We start from the raw sequence: 21309 nt of genomic DNA, 5'->3' as shown, positions 1-21309 counted from the left end.
TAGGATGGCTTGAGGGTGAGTAAATTATTGGTTAATTTTCATTTTTGGGTGAACTATCCCTTTAACTGTTTTAAACATCAGCACTATTTGGATGGAATTAATTTTCAAAACAATTTGTTTTGCAATGAATAGAATGGATGTTTGTGACTTCATGCAGCGATTTGGGATCAATTTTTAATTTCACAATTAAAAATAACATCTGAAACTGGCATAGCATTTAGAAACCAACAGACATAATTGTCTGTTGTGTGGATGTTTAATGCGTAAACAAACCTGCATGACCATAGCAACCTGGGATTATCAGAGATAGATAAAACAATTTAACATCCGTTAACTGATTGTGTCTTTTTATTTAAATTTGTATATTATTAGGGGCCAAGCACCGAAGGGTGCGAAGGCACCTATTGAAACCGTTAGCGTTATTCTTCTTCCGCCGCGAAGTCAATGGCAGCCCATAGAACCGATTGACGAAAAGTTGTAAAATTTGGCGCACTGATAGATGATAGTGTCAATAGTAACCACAGCAAATTTGGAGTCTCTAACTCAAACTGTGTAGCGCCACCACTTGTCCAGATATTCAATTTTGAAATGCTAATAACCTTTGAACCGTAGGCCACAAAATGAAAATTATTTTTTTTCCTCTGAATCCTTGGCTCAAGCTGAGTCGAATCAAGTCCAAAATTCAAACATCGTAAGGTTTAGTTTTTTCGCTATAATTTATTGTTCGTAAAACCTACTTTGTCGAACTCGTCCAAAATTGGCTCAGACCATCTACAGACCATGGAGGCAAATAGTTATGGAATTCAAGTCGATTTGTCCAAGCGTTCTCAAATACCACACTAACGAATTCGCCAAAAAGCATGCAAAAACGGATCTGAGGCTATATCTCTGCAAAGGTTTGGCGTATTGACACGAAACTTGGTGTGTGTTATAACAAGCATGACCTGAGGCGACCTGCAGTGTTTCGACGCTGTGCCACCTAGTGGTCAGGAGATATGAAAAATGCATATTTTTGCTTATAACTTGTGAATGGTTTGGCCAAAAATCATAAAAATGGTCTCTTTAGATTCGGCGCATCATGCTGAGTCCAACCATGTCCAATTTTCACATGTGAGCCATTTTGGGCGTCGGCCATGTTGAATTTTGTCGTAAAATGCTCTATTTTACGAACGCATTGACATATCGTTACGAAACTCGGTATGCTTCTTCGGCGTCATGCCCTGATGGTACTCAAAAAGTTTGGAGGCAAAAAAAAAGTTATAATGAAATTTCTAAAAGTGCTAATAACTTTTGCTTATATTAGCCTATTGTAATAAAACTCATATTGATAGATTCCTTGGTTCATGCTGAGAACATCGATGCCAATTTTGCTATAATTGGATGAACTTCCTGTCCGCCATTTTGATTGATGTTGAAAACCTACTTTTTCGAACTCCTCCTAGACCGTTAGTCCGATTTTCACCAAATTTGACTCGGATCATCTTCAGACCATGCTGACAAAAAGTTATGGATTTTGTGTCGATATACGAAACAGTTTTCGTTTAGCGCGTCAACGAATTTGCTGGTAAGATGACAAACTGCATCTAAGGCTGTATCTCAGCGAAACTTTGACATATTCACACCAAAATTTGTATGTGACATTGTGACCTCACACTGACCACGCCACGTCAGTTTGGTATCAGCGCCACCTATTGATCAAAAGTAATAAGCCATTCATTAATTATTAATAATGAAATTTACAAAAATGCTAATAACTTTTGATTGCATTAGCCTATTGTAATGAACCTGGTCTCAAATTATTCCTTGGGTCATGCTGACAACTATCAATCATGTCATAGTAAATCGAACTTCCTGTCCGCCATTTTGATTTCTCTTGAAAACCTACTTTTTCTAACTCCTTCTAGACTGTTGGTCCGATTTTCACCAAAATCGAATCATATAATCTTCAGACCACGCTGACAAAAAGTTATGGATTTTGTGTTGATAGACAAAACAGTTTTCACATACCACAACAGCGAATTTGAGTTATAATGCAAAAATGACACTTGAGGCCGTATCTCTGCAATACTTTGGCATATTGACACCAAACTTTGTGTGTGCCATTGTGTGCCATCATCGATTTGATGATGGTGCCTCCTGTTGGTCAAAAGTGAAAAGTCATTCAATCATATTACTAGTAGTTTAAAATGATTTTTCAGCCATTTGGTCTACAATAATCTTAAAATGGCTTCAATTACTAATTTCTGCAGTTGTTCTGATGCTCCGTGCTATGCTTAGCTGATGTGCTTGGCCCCGTCATGGCTGCTTGCAGCTATATTTATTATTATTATTATTAGGGGTTCAAGCACGAAGTGCATTGAAACCCTATTGTAATTGTTAGGATTTTTAGGGGTTCAAGCACGAAGTGCTGAAACCCTATTGTAACTGTTAGGATTTTTATTATTATTCTTCCTTAAAACTGATAGTGCAGAACAAATTGTAAGGCCCAGAGAGCTGAAACTTTGTCAGAAGGTAGTAGTCTGGCTCGCTACTCAGGTGCAAAGGCTCGCCCCAATCGGCCTATGGGGGGTGCTACAGCGAACAAAAATGTGAAATCACTAATAGCTCCTAAACCGCTTGTCGTAGACTCAAAAATTTTGGAATCCTTGGGTCAAGGCGGACAAAAGCCTAAAAAATCAGATTTGCGCTGCGAGTTGAGCTATGTCCAAAACTTACTTTTGTGAACTAGTCCTAGGTTTTTCGTTCAATCTGAACCAAACCAGTGCAGAAAAATTCTCTGGAGAGTGAATATCAATAATTATTAAAATATAAAACTATCGAAATGGGGTGCCAAAACGTTCGAAAGTGGAGGGCCAATTTTACTAAAAAGACTATATTTCGTGAATGAAATGAGAACTCTTCACCAAATTCGGAACACATGTGTAAGAGCTCAATCTTTGGTCAAATAAAAAAAATTGCACAGCTCTGCCACTTGTTGGCACTATAAGATAAAAAACATAAAAACAGCTATAACTACACAAGAGTTTGTTAAAATGACCTGAAAATTGGTATGCAGTGTCTTGGTCCAATGTGCCATAAGTGTCTATGAGGACTTTGGCGTACCTCAAAAAACATGGCCGCCATCGACCAATGAATTTTGAGCACTTATTAGACAAGGTTAATGGAGGTCGATCGGAACGAAACTCAGTGGGCATGTTCAACTCATGACCCTAAAGGTATTTTCTATACAATATTTGTATAGAAAATTACCTCAAATTGTAGAACATGTTCATATATTCACACAAACACTAGATCTCCATATAATTTGATAGATTTCCTGATTCAACTTTGCCTCTGGGACTAATACTGTCAATCAAGTCATTCAGAAAATATTCTCAATTATGTTAAAAACCTACTTTTGCGAACTAGTCCTAGGTTTTTTGCTCAATCTCGATCAAACAACTGCAGTAATAATCTCTGGACTCTCCAGATCAATAATTATAAAAAAATATATAGAATTTTGTCCTTCGGTTAGCTGTAACGGGGTCATTAAAAAGAGGTGTGGCCAAATATACCCAGAAGCCTATAAAACCTAAACAAAAACTCAAAACTTTACAAAACTTGTTGAAAACATGTGTAAGATGACTCATAACAAGCATGCAAAGTTTCATGGAGATTGGACCATGGGTGGTGCTATAACAGTGCAAAAGGCCTCTAAAACACAGTGGGTCTCATTTATCAATCTAACGTAGAAACAAGCGCAGATCCGAGCGCACAAATCAACTTACGACAGCGCTCACGTGTGATTTATGAAACATTCGTATGCCGCCAATCCCATCGTACGAAAGATCGCACATTGATAAATGGGGTGGCTGAAAACAATCTGAAAACAATCAATTTGAATATTACGCCCCTAAAAACACGCCGGTTTAGAAGCCTCGTCCCTCTCTCATTCGACATCCAAATGTTTCCATTTTTGCCATGTAACATTTGGTTGCTAAAATATTATCTATGATGTAAACAAGGCTTTGTACTTCACTTGAGTTCCAATATCCATGTAAAATATCATCTTTCACATGCGCAATAAATGTTTGTTTCGGCGCTGAACGCTGATTTTCCGCCATTTTGAAATTTGTCCAAAACCAACTTTTGCAAACTAGTCCTAGGTTTTTAGCCCGATCAGAACCAAACCAGTACAGAAATGTTCTCTGGACAAGTTTTCTCTGAAAAAGTTGAAATTTCAACTCTCCTTCGCCAAAACGTCCATCAGGGGCGGGGCCAGTTTTACTAAAATGGCTATAACTCCTGAATGGAATGAGATATCTTCACCTAACTTGGAAAACATATGTATGAGCTCAATCTTTGGTCAAATAAAAAAAATGCGCAGCTCTGCCACTTGGTAGCACTATAAGAGGGAATAAACCTAAAAACAGCTATAACTACGCGACCGTTGGTCCGATCGACTTGAAAATTGGTATGCAGTGTCTTTGTCCAAAGGGACACAGGTGTCTATGAGGATCTCAAAAAACATGGCGAATCTCAAAAAACATGACCGCCATTGCCCAAAGAAGTTTAAGCACCTATTAAATGAGGTTAACGGAGGTCGATCGGACCTTGGTATGTATGTTCAACTCATGGCCCTAAAGGTCTCTAAGAATTTTGAAAGAAATCGCCCACTAGATGGCGCTTACGTCATTTTTTGGCTATGTAATCACGTTGTGTTTTACATATCCACACAATATGCAAATCATTTGATAGATCTCCTCATGATGAGCAACTTTGCCTCAAGAACCATTGCTGTCAATCAAATCGTTCATTAATTATTTAAAAACATGTTAAAAACCTACTTTTGCGAACTAGTCTCTGATTTTTCGCTCAATCTCAATCAAACCACTGCAGTAATAATCTCTGGACTCTCTAGATCAATAGTTATCGAAAAAATTTTGAATTTTGTCCTTTCGTTAGTTATAATTGGCTCATTTAAAAAAGGGGCGTGGTCACACATACCCAAAAGCCTATAAAACCTAAACAAAAACTTGAAACTTTACGAAAGTTGGTGAAATTATGTGTCAGATGACTGTTACCAAGCATGAAAAGTTTCATGGAGATCGGACCATAGCTGGCGCTATAACAGTAAAAAAAGCCTTCAAAAACACAATATTTCAATTGTACATGAACGTAAACTGTAAAAAAAAAAAATATATATATATATATATATATATATATATATATATATATTCCCACATACACTAGTTATTCATATCTCATGATAGAACTACGCATTCTGAACAACTTCGTCTCTAGGATCAATGCCATCAATTAAAGTGTTATTTAAATATTCTCAATTATGTTCAAAACCTACTTTTGCGAACTAGTCCTAGGTTTTTTGCCCAATCAGAACCAAACCACTTCAGAAAGGTTCTCTGGACAGTAATCATCAATAGTTCTAAAAAAAAAATTGCCTTTTCGACCTTTCGCCATGGGACCTCAAAACGTTTAAAAGTCATAGGCCAATTTTACGAAAAAGGCTATAACTTGTGAACGTAATCTTCACCAAACTCCGTACACATATGTATGAGCTCAATCTTTGGTCAAATAAAAAAAAAATCCGGAGGTCTGCCACTTGGTGGCGCTAGAAGAATGAAAAAACTATAACTGGGTAAACGTTGGTCCGATCGACTTGAAAATTGGTATGCAGTGTCTTTATCCGATGTGGCACAAGTGACTATGAGGACATTCGCATATCTCAAAAGAACATTAAGCACCTATTTGACAAGGTTAATGGTGGTCGATCGGAACATAAGGATGGGCATGTTCGACTCATCTGTAAGAATTTTGAAAGAAATCGGCCACTAGTTGGCGCTAACGCTAGATTTTTGGCTCTGTAATCACATGGCGTTTCACAAATCCACACAATATGCATATCATTTGATAGATCTCCTCATAATGAGCAACTTTATCCTAGGAATTTTTGCCGTCAATCAAATCGTTCATTAAATATTCTCTATTATGTTAAAAACCTACTTTTGCAAACTAGTCCTAGGTTTTTCGCTCAATCTCGATCAAACCACTGCAGTGCAATTCTCTGGACTCTCTAGATCAATAATTAACAAAAACATGTTGAATTTTGTCCTTTGGTTAGCTAGAAAAGGTATACCCACATATACCCAAAAGCTTATAAAAACTAAACGAAAACTTAGTGAAAACGTGACAGACGACTCTTAACAAGCATGCACAATTTCATAGAGATCAGACCATAAGTGGCGCCATAACAGCTAAAAAGGTTTCAAAAACGTATGGTAAATGGCCTCAAATTGCTAAAACAATTGCTCATATATTCACAAATACACTGTATCTTCATATCATACAATAGATCTTCATATCATACAATAGATCTTGTATAGCCTCTACAATCACTGCTGTTAATCAAACTGTTCTTTAAGTATTTGAGATTATTTAAAAAAACATGCTTTTGTCAACTAGCCTTCAGTTTTTAACTCAAAATCAATCAAATCAGTGCAGTACTGTTCTCTAGACTCTCTAGGTCAATAATGATCAAAACAATGTTGAACATTTGCATTTGCACAACTATAAACCGGTCATTTTATAATATGCTATTTACATAGTGTACCCAAAGGCCTATTAATACTAAAAGAAAGCCCATGATGCATAAACAACAAACAAGCATGCAAAATTTAATAGAGATTGGGGAAAAAAAATTAAAAATTTTATTTATAAAAAAATAATAGTTATAAATGTCAAAAACATAGTGTTGTATGAGAAATTGCTATTTATAACCACTAGATGGCAGTGCAAGACCACTAATGGGCGTATGAAACACTAAAACAGTACTGTTCATAGCTTTTCTTAAGGAGATTTTATAAAATCACTGTTATGACATTTAAAATCACATTTAATTCAAGTTTACCATTTTGTTCATACAGATATGTCAGTTTTTACAGTTTTGCCATATTATGATCACAGAGAAACCTGAACATTACTATATAAACTCTTAAAAAGAGAAGACTTGCAAAAAGTATTGTCACCTGTCATTTATTTCAAATATCTATATCTGCAACAAAATATATGTGCATGTATGTCCGTGTATGAGTGTGTTTGTGTGTGTGTGTGTGTGAGTCTATGTAAGCAAGCTTAATGATTATTAATATGATAGTTTAACCATTTCATTTCTATATATATATATATGTGTGTGTGTGTGTGTGTGTGTGTGCCTATTGTCCATTTTCGATGTGTTTCACAGTCAGCTATACATTCAGGTTGGCCTAGATCCTAAAAGCATACCACCTTAGGGCTTAAAATGCTTGAACCCCGCTTGAATGTCGCTGCTTGCAGCTATATTTATTATTGTTAATATTATATTAACTGGTTAGGGCTATATTTTTATATTTATTGTTGTATATGCTTATTTCAATTCGTGTATCGCGTCACCTAATTAATGTTCTGTATAATTATGCTACTATTATTAATATGCTACCAAATATTTTGCACATACTACAATTGCCTGACAATTATGTCAAAGTTTTGACTTTATGATTGTATTTACACCCGTGTGTGATGATAAATGAGCGTGTTGTATTTTCATTAAGTTAAACTATACGAATGATTAATTCCTCAACAAAACGCTGTAGTATTTATAATTATAGTCTATAAATTAGCCAAAATAAAATAAAATGTTAAATTAAACCTATAAACTGCACTTCCAGTAAAAATTACAGTTATGTAGCATAATCAAAGCTTTATTGCCATGTTGAGCATTTACAGTAGGCTATTATCTACAAAACCATTCAGAACGTTAAGAAAAGAGATCGAAATGAAGGGGGGGAAATCAAATTTATAACAACGAATATATAAAAATATAACCCATAATAATAATTATAATAGTAAAATACAAAATATTACCGAAAAAGACAATCAGTTAATGGACTAACAAGACTGGGATGGATACAATTTTTCTTGTAGGCCTATTTGATTTTATGTACTTTATGTAACATTTATTCATAATAAACTTAATTCGAATGCCAACTACATAGCACGCAATACATTCCGGTAGCCTAGGACTATGGTTAATTAAATAATTTAATAATGTAATAATTTCTATAATTATTAATGTAATAATTTCGGTAACTTTAACTTTTATTTTGGTAACTTTATTTTAGGGTCTCTTAAAGGGGTCATCGGATGCCCATTTTACACAAGTTGATATGATTCTTTAGGGTCTTAATGAAAGGTCTGTAACATACTGTGGTTAAAATTTCTCAATGGTAGTGTAAAAAAACATCTTCTTTTTCCAGTCAAAATCAGCTCTGTATCAGCATGCTGATCTAGTCCATGTTTCTTTAAATCCTAGTGAGCTCTGCTAACTCCACCCCTCTCTTCCGTGGAGTGACGAGCAGACCATAGATATGTGTAGATTCCCTATTCGACCACTCCAGATACGTTGACGCTTCAGCCATCTCGCATTCACCATAATAATCAATGAATATTCAAAGATACACAAGCGTATAACTTGCTGTTGTAGACACACACAGTCAATTCACTCAAAGATTCGCAGACCGTTCCAAAACGTATCACAGCCCATAGAAACAGTCGATAATGAGGGATCTAGGTATATATATCTATAGCGCATACTAAACTTCAGCCGTGAAACTGGCTAACTAGCACATTATTAGGAAAGACGATTTGCAAAGATTCATAAAAACCCTTATACTCACTTCTTCTGTAGATAAAGCGAACATAGACGCATTTAAGCAAAAGTAACGTTAATCTTCTGCGTCTTCAGCGGCTCATATGTTGGGTGTAAATGATGACTGCTTTATTCACTACAACATCCAACAACAAAATACTTATATCGCTTAATCTGAGACATCTTGTCTTCCCCTGCATCGGAGGCGGACAGCTCTCAGTTCACTCAGGGTAGGTCTAATGGAAGACGGTCTTGTCAAGCAAGTCTCGTGGGATCTACATGACCTTTTTCTACATCCCTAATCCTACCCAATACCTAAACTTAACAACTACCTTGCTAACTATTTATAAGCAGCAAATTAGGAATTTATTGAGGGAAAAGTCGTAGTTAATAGTGAAGAAGTGTTCCCTATTCTAAAGTGTTACCATAATTTCTTAATTCAAAATAAAATATTAATAAATCCATCTCTGATAATCCCAGATTGCTATGGTCATGCAGGTTTGTTTACTCAGGAAACTCGTGGCCACGAGAAAAAGTATGTAAAAAAAGTATCCCTAACATAAGAATTCATGGCCATGAGAAATGTATGTTGTTCCCTCAACATAGGAGGTTAAAGATGCTCATAATGTTACACTGCTCAAAAAAGTCCATAGTACAATCTGTGCTGTTCAGCGTGACCTCACTGTGCTGTTACATCCTATGTGAAGGATGATGTTTTATGTCGATAATGCTAGTGAAGTGCAAAGTCTATACATAATAACAAATATTTTAGCTTCCAGATGTCGCAAATATGGAAATATTTAGATTTGTGCAGAATGAGAGATTCGTTTCTGAATGTAATAATATGCGACGTATAACCTAGTGATTTGTCCCCCTTTGCCCCCCCCCCCCCCCCCCCCTCCCCTCCCCGCCCCTCCCCTCCCCGCCCCATTTGTTCATCCAACAACAGAACTCCTTAGTCCTAAGTGAATTCCACTGCTGGTCAAAAGTTCTATAATGCCTTAATTTTGTTTAAGTTTACAAATTAAGCAGTTTTCATTTTCTTTTCCAAGTTTAGTGAATAACCCAAAAACGTTACCTAAAAGGTGAGCAGTAAACTGCCACAGGTTAAAGAAATGAGTTTAGGTTACCAAAGAACGTTTTTTAGAAAACAAGTAATTTAGCTGTGATAACTAGCTTTAGAACCTTTGACCAGCAGAAAATTACCATCTGGTAAAGGTAACCACAATTCTCAAGAAAAGTTCCATATATCTTAATGAACTAATTGATTTGTACTACTTTTTATTACCTAATGTGTTCTACTGAATAGGTATTTGGTGAAGAGCTACAAACAAGCAAGGGCAGGTCAGCAGTTAACTGGCATTGTTTCTTACCTGAACGAACCTCAGACCAGGATACAGCCCCATTCTGTGTCCTCCCGGCCCACTGTTGTCAATATTAATGACCTGGCCAGCCTTGTGGAGACATACAAATTCAGAGCTGCGAAGTAAGTTGGATCCAGAATTTTTTTTTTTTGGGGGGGTCAATACAGGTTGTAAAGTGTTCCACTGATAAATGTTGTTAAAACCTTGAGCACACTTAGCACATATAATTTTTGCAGAGACTTAAGTCTGGAATACACTACATGATTTTTCCCCCGATTTCCCCCCGATTTTACTGTCTAAACAAGTTGACGCTAGTTGAGGAAAGTCAGAGCCTGTCTGCAGATTACAGCTGACAGATTCCACAGAAAATCGCATAGTGTATCATGGTCACAGACTCCGATTTTTTAGCTTCAGACTTTCATTCTATGCAGTCAGAGAATATCAAACATGTTTGATATTTTCAGACGATTTTAGAATCGTCAAAAAAAAAAAAAAAAAACCTTTCCCTCTATCTTTCTTTCCACTTACTAGCTTGTACTTATTTGAACAATGACTGAGACTTGGTGTTACGAGCACTTCCTCTGTCTGATTGCCTCTTCAAGATTAATCGCTTTTTGTATTCCCCAATTGTAAGTCGCTTTGGATAAAAGCGTCTGCCAAATGACTAAATGTAAATGTAAATGTAGAACGCATATGTTTTCATTTGTCATGCGTCTCCTAGCAACAGGGCGCACGTTTCTGCATGAGTTCATTGTGATCGGAACAACTTTAAAGTCTGGTAGTGTATGATCTTCAGTCACGTAGCGTATGATGCCATTTTCCTTTGTCACTATTTACAAAGTCGGTAAGTGTATGATGCCTAATGTTTTAAAAATCTGTTCAGATTTTAAAAGTTGTGTAGTATATTCCAGCCTTTAAGAATGTTTTTTTAAAAATGCTCACAGGTTAGTTGAAATGGCAGTGAAGAACCTCCAGGTGGAGCTACAGCACAGCAAGAGTAATGAGGACGCCTGGAACAACAGTTCCATTGATCTAGTCCGAGCATCTGATGTAAGGCTTCTTAAAATGAACCTTTGAGCTATAATGCTAATACAGGGGTGTCCAATCCTGGTCCTGAATGGTTTATCGCCAACCCCAATTAAACAAACCTAAAATAAGGTAATCAGGGTCTTCAGGACATGGGTTATGTCCAGAAACTTGGGCAGCTGACTTGCCTCGCCACGGAACGTTGGCTAAACGTCTGATGCATATGGCACTCTTATCTGGAAACACTTCAGGAGTGTCGAAGTCGTTGTCGGATTGGTTGAATTATACAGGATTTCCAGGAGACGTGTGTGTCGCGTTCTTTAACGTTCCGCCTGGAAACAAAGATTCTGTGGCACCAAACCCCCTCACGAAAGAAAAAAATCCGTCATGTTTACAACTGTGACGACAAACGCTTATTAGGATCAAATAAACACTGGATTTTCAAAAGTATGTGAAATATTTCAAGTTTGTGGCATAGAATCTTTAAAATACATCCGAGACTTTCACACAACAGTCTGTTATTGTGGTGACATTTCCACGCCCCGAAACGTGATGCTGAACGAAACGAACTGTGATTGGTTGTTTGACATGTCAGTCAAATGGCCTCATGGACGGGCCTTGGCCAATGAAAGCTACCGTACATTCCAGACCTTCAGCCGTCAGTCTGAAGGTCTGGCTATGCAAGACTACAGCTGACTTGTTGCCTACCTGCCCAATCAGGCTGCATAGGCAGCGTTCTAGTTTGCAAGTATGTCCAGAGACTGATTTCGGACAAACTTCTGAGGCAGCATAACAGTCTGATGATCTATAACAAAATAGAAAAAAAGCTTTGGTGATAACTAAGCAAATGTTTTAATACTACAATACTAATTTCTTATTAGAAATTAAATCAAAAGTTGAAAAGGCTGTTTAAAAACATAAATTTACACACAGACCTCCAACCACAAATTTCAGACACTATTATATTTTTTTAGCTCAATTTTCACAAGATTGGACATCCCTGTGATAATGAAGTTTTATTTTTTTTTAAACCGTACATGTTAATTACAGCCTAGTTTAGACTGTTACTCAAAATCAGATTTTTGTTCATATTGGAATCTGATCATATTTAGCAATATTTGGCAAAAAAGTATATGAAATATGATTTTTACACGTTTACAAATCACATTTCTGGAAATCCATTTCTGTCACTTTATCACGCCACATAAATACATTGTTTGTAGAAAACATTCTGAATGTCTTTATAGAAACAAGGTTGTGTTGTTGCTAAGTGTGAATCGAACGGAAAATGACAATAGACTACTGGTCTACACACCTCTTTGAGTTCTGAGACCAGCAGAGACGGCAGCAGAAAATAAAGCTGTGCACTCCAGCTTCCTACATTTCTGCCGCTGACACATAAAACATAATAATCCAGTGCAACATCAACATGTCATGATGTAAGACAAACTCTTGCAAACCCTTGCTGTTGTTGTTTTTTTGGCATAGGCATACCAACACAACATTGTTGCTATAGAAACTAATGCGGATATTCCATAAAACGAAACCGCAGGGATACAAATCGGATCTGAACAGTTACGATACACAGTGCGGACAGTCAATCATTTAGATCAGATTCCAATCGGATACACAAATAATTGGCTTGACAGTGTGAACATAGTTTAATTGTTTCAGTATACAAAACTCATTAAATAATTTAATTACTGATGATTTGTACAAATTCAGCACTGCAGAAATTGTTTTGGAGCTGTGTTTTGACTAATGTTCCTCTTCATTGTCTCTCTGCAGGCCCATTGTCATTATGTAGTGGTGAAGCTATTTGCTGCTAAACTGAGTGAGATTGGGGATACGGCTGTCCACTCCGTGCTCAGCACTTTGGCTCTGCTTTATGCCCTTCATGGAGTAGCACAGAACTCTGGAGACTTTTTACAGGTTATACCACACGCATTTAGTTTTTAACATTTGCTCATCCCACAATGGCGGAGCCAGGATATTTTCATTGGGGTGGCCAGGCAACTTACTTAATTGTAATTGAGATATTTGTGGATTAGATCAGGTAATACTAAATTAATTTGACAATTTTTGTATTGTTCCTCACCTCCAGGCTTATTAATAGACAAGAAACTCTCACTGTAATAGTTCAGCTTGCTTGGTTAGCTTGGTTCTGGTTCTCAAAACTCCCAAAAGATTGTTTTCCTTCTGGATGAGACATGCAGATAACTTAATTGTTTTTCAACTTTCATTGAATTTTATCAATAAAAACTTAAAAAAAAGTTTATGGAAGTTCTAAGCAGCCATGCATAATTTTTTTCCTTCTCGTGATCTCGACATAACGAGTTGTTTTTTTATGATCACGACATAACAAAAGTTGTTTTCTTGTCATCACAACTTAATTTTCTTGTGATCTCGACATGACATAAAAGTTGTTTTCTCGTTATTATTTTTCTCGTGATCTCGACATAACAAAAGTTATTTTCTCGTTACACAACTTGTTTTTCTCTTGATCTCGACACAACAAAGGTTGTTCTCCAAGTTACACAACTGCGCCAACAGGTGGCAGTATAGAACTACTGATGGGGAGTTGTATAACGCGTGTTTGGGACAGAGCATAGATATATATACTGACTAGATGTCGCCTCTGACGCTGCTGTCCATAGGAACGATGTGTCAGCGCGGCCGCCATCTTGGGTCGGGGGAAGCCGCGTCTACTCTGCATTAGTTAACATTGGCAGAGAACTATCAACGATTAAAATCACCTTAATTTGCTTAATTTTCAACCGATTTTCAAGCCGTTTGGTTTATTATAAATGTCAGACATATATTTATGATAGAACATAGATTAATTAATTATTTTACTTATATGATATAAGTAAAATAATTAATTAATCTATGTTCTATCATAAATATGTGATATATCATATACAATACAATACTTAGACACACCTACATAACTAATTAATTTGTTCTACAATGCACAAAACAATTACAAGGATGCTGATAGTGATATGAAAAAAACATGAATAATATAAAGTATATATAAAATATAAATAATAGAGCAAAATTTAAATTAATAAAGGCACGAGTTAAACAAACAAAGCGGGAAAAAATACAATTATGGACTTCCTGACCAACAGACCTCAGAATGTTAGGATGGGGAACCTAACATCTGCATCTAGGCAGAAATTAAATCATCATAAATCGTCCAAATCTCAAATTATTTTTCTTAGTTTTTTGGTTTGTTCCAACTGACAGACATGTATTTATGATCGAGTCCAGAGAAAATTGAAGCTTTTGATATTAATCTACTTCAAAACTAGGTGTAAGTTTATTATTCTTCCACTTCAGTGAACTTAAAATTAACTATTGTTACTTACCTTAGCCTAGTCTACTGCACACAAAATGGCTACAATGGTGTGATATCCATACTTAAAAATACATGTTAATTAAAACATTTGAATTGTACTGGTTTATTTTGTACATCAGCAAGCCTGCAATACAATGACTCAGCGTAAAATGGTTATATAACACAAAAACAAACATAACGTGCGTACGTAGTGTGAAAACATCTTCCAGTATTTACAACAGCTTATTAAATGATTAGGCTACAGTATATAACAGGTTAACCATTCTTTGAAAACATCCAGTTCATGAAAATATCTACTACAGCACAAAAGTCCGGCATCTTCAGAGTTGATCTAAATGCCGGGAAACTTTGGCGATTCCTTCAGATCCCCGACCCAAGATGGCGGCGATGTTGACGTATGCTTAGAGGCCCAAGGCGACATCTAGTCAGTATATATATCTATGGGGACAGAGGACCTTCTTCGTGATCGCTATAATTTGTGCAGTTCATTACTGACATTTAATTAACTTATATTAAATTAAATTTTAAATGCTTGAATAAATATGATAATTTTGCTTGAAATTGTATCTGTTATCTTACGTTATTACTGCTGCACGACTCATCACAGTTTCTCATTTAGGCTACAACGACGTAGGCCTATTTGTAATGTGCATTTTTATTTTTAATCTTTATCATTAATAAATGTATATTAATAAGAAATGTGATTTACATGTGTATAATTTAGTTAAATGATATTATACACAGGGGCGATTCTAGGAGGGGGCCAGTGCCCCCGTCAACAAGTTTGGCCCCCTAAATTTAGAATCATATCACAGCAAACAATTTTGTGTGAAATGCGCAGTTTGTCCAGTAAACTATATGTATATATACAGTGTATATATATATATATATATATATATATATATATATATATAAGAAAGACTTCACCAGCTGCTAAATTCAAATCTGCGTTCATGGCTGGCACGGATCCAGAGACACAGACGTTTTTAAAGCACTGCACATTATAACCAATCACATACGATTCTGTTGAGCTTATGAATGCAAGGACCAATCAGAGGCGTTCAGATGAGTCAACACTGAAACACGCTGTTTCGTCACTGCGTGCGCTGGCTGTTTGAATTCTCTGACTAATTCTCTCATCAGAAATAACAAAGTGAAGATGTATGAATGTAAATAAGATATTAATTTCACAGTGTAAACAGCTTTAGAGATTATTATAGCAGGTTTTGAGAGTGCTTGAACTCGCTGGACTGAAGTGAAATTGTTCTTTGATAATGTAAACGTTCTTTGCTCTCTTTTTGTAAAATGAAAGTGTTATAGGATAAGTAGTAGCTTACAATGTTTTTATTAAATACAAAGTCAGTCGTATTAAGAGTATTTTATGGTATGACACCCATATCTGGTACTTGTAAGTAAAAAGACGGGCTTTTATGCGTAGTTAATGCGTAGTTAAAAAAAAAAAAAAAATGGCACCACTGTGTTCAGACACCGTTCAGGCCGCTCCGCTGAGATTTTGCTTTAACTTACTTTTTTACTTTTTTACTTTCTCTTTTTACACATTTCACGTCGGCACTGATCACCTACAACATAGAAACACTTTTGGGCATTGGAAACCGCTACACCAACCTGTTTCAGGACACTTTATGATCTCTGGAGATTCTTCGGAACGCGGAGACGAACAATATCCCCCCCGAGTCGACGGATCAAGAAACACCGCGGGAAACGCGCTGGGATTCGAGAGAGACTCAGGAAGAGGGCTCACTGTCCTCCTCTCCCGAGCATTCTACTCGCAAATGTCCAATCCTTGGCGAATAAGATGGACGATCTTAGAGCCAGGATTAGTTTCCAACGGGACATAAGGGACTGCAACATCCTTTGTTTGTCCGAAACGTGGCTTTCGTCCATGGTCCCGGACACTGCTGTAATGCCCAGTGAGAACTTCTCTGTTTTTCGCATGGACAGAACAGCAGAGGCCGGTAAATCCAGGGGTGGAGGAGTGTGTTTCATGATTAACAAGAAATGGTGTGATCCCAGGAATATCTCCATTCTGTCGCGTTCCTGCTCGCCTCATCTGGAACATCTCTCCATTACTTGCCGCCCATTTCATCTGCCCCGGGAGTTTTCATCGATCATTGTTACTGCTGTGTACATTCCCCCACAGGCGGACACCGGCTTGGCTTTGTCTAAACTTCACGATGTGCTCAGCGGCTACATCAACAAACATCCTGACGCTGCCTTCATCATCGCGGGGGACTTTAACAAAGCCAACCTCAAGCAGGTCATGCCGAACTTTCATCAACATGTATCCTGTCCAACTAGAGGACCAAACACACTGGATCATTGCTACACTCAGTTCAAGAATGCCTACAAAGCCCGCTCACTACCGGCTTTTGGCAAATCGGACCATGCTGCCATTTTTCTAACACCGGGATACAAACAAAGGCTCGTTCAGGAACCTCCGGTTCAGAGAGTAGTGACGCGCTGGTCCTCCCACTCAGAGGCTATGCTGCAGGTGGCTCTTGATGATGTCAACTGGGACATGTTCCGGGCGAGTTCTTCTGACGTCAGCGAGTTCACGGATGTAGCATTAAGCTTTGTAAACACGCTAACCGAGCAAGCTACAGAAACAATAACGATAAGGACATTCTCCAACCAGAAACCGTGGGTGGACAGAACAATCCGTGCTGCGGTTAACACACGCACTGCCGCTTACAATGAGGCTCTTCTGACCGGGAATATGAGCGAGTACAAAGCATCGTGCTATGCTCTCCGACGCGCAGTAAGAGCCGCTAAACACAGATACAGAGAGAGAATTGAGTCTCATTTCCAGCTCAATGACTCTCGACGGATGTGGCAGGGACTGAGGACCATCTGTGCCTTTGGAAACAAATCCTCCGCGGAGGTGAGAGCAGATCCGTTGCTGGCCGACGAGTTAAACACCTTCTACGGCCGCTTCGATTGCAACAGCGGTGGCGCGTCTCTGCCGACCAGCGCGTCAGGAAGCAGCAGGCAGAGCAGCGATGATCCTGTAATCACCGTGTCAGAGGATGAGGTTCGGAGGGCGCTAAAGAAAGTGAACGTCAGGAAAGCTGCCGGACCTGATGGGATAACCAGCCGTGTTCTGAGGTCCTGCGCCGATCAGCTTGCTGGTTTGTTCACTTCCATCTTTAATGAGTCCCTTGCTACCTCCGTGGTTCCCACCGCATTTAAAAAATCTGTCATTATCCCTGTGCCAAAGAACAATAAACCCTCTTGCCTGAATGACTATCGCCCAGTTGCCCTCACATCTATAGTCATGAAGGTTTTTGAGAGACTTGTAAAGAGCCACATTTGCTCCTCCATCCCTGATACTTTGGACCCTCTTCAGTTTGCCTATCGCCCAAACAGATCCACTGACGATGCCATCTCTCACGTCCTCCACTCTTCCCTCACACACTTGGACAGCAACAATGGGAATTATGTAAGGCTGCTATTCATTGACTATAGCTCAGCTTTCAACACTATAGTCCCCATCAAGCTGGCTTCTAAACTCACAGACCTCGGCCTAAACTCCTCGCTCTGTGACTGGATTCAAGACTTCCTCACCGGCAGACCTCAAGTGGTGAAAGTTGGCCAGTTCACCTCAAACTCCATCACCCTCAACGTAGGAGCCCCACAGGGCTGTGTCCTGAGTCCCCTGCTCTACTCTCTCTACACGCATGACTGTGTGTCCTCTCACAGCTCCACATCTATTATCAAATTTGCTGATGATACTGTGGTTCTGGGCCTCATCTCCAACAACGATGAGACCGCATACTTGGATGAGGTAGAGAGACTCACATCTTGGTGCCAGGACAACTGTCTTTCTCTGAATGTGAGCAAAACTAAAGATCTGATTATGGACTTTAGGAAGAGACAGCAGCAGCCCTACACTCCTCTTATGATCAGTGGGACCCCTGTGGAGAGGGTGAGTAGCTTCAAGTACCTCGGTGTAAACATCTCAGAGAACCTGACTTGGATTACACACATCCAAACACAGGTTAAGAAAGCCAGGCAAAGACTGTACCATCTATTTAAATACCCTGGACAACTTTTTGCACATTCTTTTTGCACATTCCTCTTATTACTATTTAAGTCAACAACATACTGACCTGTACTGACCTGCACATTTATATTTATATTTTTTTATCTTTTATTTTATTTTATTTTATTCTCTTATTTTTTCTACTTTTCTTTTTCTTAATATTTGTATACTTTATAATTGCACTGTCCTTGGAGCGGACCTGACCTACATTTCACTGCTGGTTATACCCTGTTTAATTGTGTATGTGACATAAAAATCTTGAATCTTGTATCTTGAATTTTGAGTTAATAGATTACAGTATTAGGCTACTTTGCCCATCGCTCATTATAGATCAATTAACAATCTATAATGGTGCAAAATGCATTTACTTATACATATTTGAGAATCGAGATATTTCATGATATATTTTGGTGATATATAGAATAATAATAAAAAATAAATAATAAATAAAACCCCTGCTGAAAAAAAAAAACAATAGACACCAATAAAAAATTAGTAATAGTTTTACTGGTTATAATGGGGCTTGTATTGGTTTTACTGGAAACTGTAATGGACCCCAATTGTTGCTTTCTATTGGTGGCTTGTCAAAACCAATAAATCCTAATGAAATATGCCCCAAAACACACTACAGAAAACCATTTTTTAATGGTTAAAACTTGATGGTTTGTAATGTTTGTAATGCTATTTGTAGTGGAAACCATTAAAATTTTCTGTGATGGTTTTATTTTATTTTTTCAGTAGGGACATAAGCCTATATCAGTTATACAGTGGTATAGCCCTTCACTCGTGGCCCCTCAAAAATGAGTGCATGATGCCCCTGACACTACAATACAAAATTATTTGTCAAATAAATTAAACATCATGAAACATTTAAGGTACATTTAAATGAACAAATTTTGCTGAAAGTTAGTCAACTAAATTTGTTTATTTAAATATAGCTAAAATAAATTGATTGCAACAACTTACCTTAAAAATTAGTATAATTTTTTTTCAGTGCATTTGCAGTCTTTCTGTTCTGGTAAAATGGATGAAAATTTGACTTAAAGACATATATTTTTGCTCGATATAATGCTGTCTGGAATGAGAATATCCTGTTAATGGGTGGTGCCCTGTCTCCTGGTTCACAGGGGTGCCCCACAGATTTGTGGAATGCCACTAGATATGGAGACCACTGATCTTTTATACCAGCACTCTGCAATGCTAGATAAACAGACTTCAAGTTTAGAATATGTGTTCTATGAACAACTATTCCTGATAAATTTTTTTTTCTTTGTCAGGCTGGTCTGCTAACTGTTCCTCAGCTGGCTCAGATCTCACAGAGGCTGAAGGGTCTTCTCTCAGAGATAAGGCCCAATGCAGTGGCTTTGGTTGATGCCTTTGACTACCGTGATGAGATGCTTAATTCTGCTCTGGGAAGATATGATGGCAACGTCTATGAGCACATGTTTAAGTGGGCCAAGAGGTCGCCTCTGAACCATACTGAGGTGTGTATTCAGTGCATTTGATGTGTGTATTATATTCATTTATGGTGATGCATGTTAAATAATTTCAGATGAACTTCTTCATTCATACATTCATTTATTTATTTTTTAAGGTGCATGAGTCCCACCACAAGTACCTAAAGCCACTACAGTCCAAACTGTAAGAAGTGCCTTTATTGGGGAAAGGGAAGAGTCTGTCCAAGAAAACTAATACGTTAGCTCTCCTCTCCACCACCACTGGGTTTTCTGGTCATCTACTATAGAAAAGGAATTTGTTAGTGAAGAAATTATATAAATTTTTAAAGGATATGGTTCTATGCCTAATTCTAATTATTTAGAGCAGCAAGTCATGATTGCTTTCTCTGTGCACCTAATTATAATTTCAAGTTAAACCACTTAAATTACTTTTCGTAATTGTATAAATTCCTGGTAGTTTGTAATTTTTGCTTAATAGTTTTTTTTAGAGGATGTAATGTTACAATAAACATACTCATGATGTTTCAGATTCAAAAAGCTGAAATTATGGGACCATATTTAAATCAATTCCCAATTCTCTGGGTCACAAACTTGAAATGAAATACAGAAAGTGAATATTGCAAAATGCATACTCTAAATAACGTTTGAGGTTGAAATTATTATTTACTAAATAATGAATGATTTGAGGGTCATTTGACTTTTCAGCGTCTCTTAAAATCATGCCTTAAGACCCTCAGACAGGAATGTTTTCTTTGCTTTGCTTTGCTTTTCTTTTCTTTTCTTTTGTAGCGACAATTAAAATTGATGTGCGGTATTAGTGTTGTTCCATTGCAATTATTTACACCATTTACATAGTGCTATACTGATTTGTGTCCTGATAATTTTTTTCCATACTGTTGTTGTTGTTATTTCATCTCTTATGCTACATTAAAAAAATGAATAAATTAACATTTACAGTAGTGTTTAAATTGCTTTTACTTCCATTTATGAATGTTGGTATTGCAATTTGCATTTCTAATTATAATTATAAGATTTATAGATATCTTCTACTATTTAAGGTATCTTAAAGAATTATAAGATATAATTGTGTTGTAGTAGGATGATATTTTCACCTCTCTTCAAAACCTAATAAAAAATTCACTCAGAAGGCTTCTTTGTAGCACTCTTATTAAATTATTATAACCATTGTAACAAACACATAAAGAAGAAAATTTCCACAATGCTTATTTAAACATACGACAGCGATGCCACAACATTGGTGCTTGACTTGAAATTTTAGGATATGTGCCATGAGAATGTGCTTTAATCTTGTAAATTCATAAAGTTTGTGAGTTTGTGAATAAAACATTGTC

General features: G+C 37.2%; 1 protein-coding gene across 1 annotated transcript in view; it reads left to right on the top strand.

Moving 5' to 3' along the window:
• LOC306878685 (peroxisomal acyl-coenzyme A oxidase 1-like) overlaps nt 1–21108 on the top strand; it is a 62741-nt gene extending 41633 nt beyond the window's left edge. The window contains exons 10-14 of the mRNA XM_079431169.1: nt 9993–10169; nt 10992–11097; nt 12862–13005; nt 19778–19984; nt 20095–21108. Of these exons, the coding sequence (XP_079287295.1) occupies nt 9993–10169; nt 10992–11097; nt 12862–13005; nt 19778–19984; nt 20095–20145 (685 nt within the window). The 3' untranslated portion in view covers nt 20146–21108. The remainder of the gene's footprint in view (nt 1–9992; nt 10170–10991; nt 11098–12861; nt 13006–19777; nt 19985–20094) is intronic.
• Nucleotides 21109–21309: the final 201 nt, after the last annotated feature.

This window comes from Barbus barbus (assembly GCF_936440315.1).
Source record: "Barbus barbus genome assembly, chromosome: 13".
Classification (NCBI taxonomy): domain Eukaryota; kingdom Metazoa; phylum Chordata; class Actinopteri; order Cypriniformes; family Cyprinidae; genus Barbus; species Barbus barbus.
This window is presented reverse-complemented; position numbering and strand designations above follow the sequence as displayed.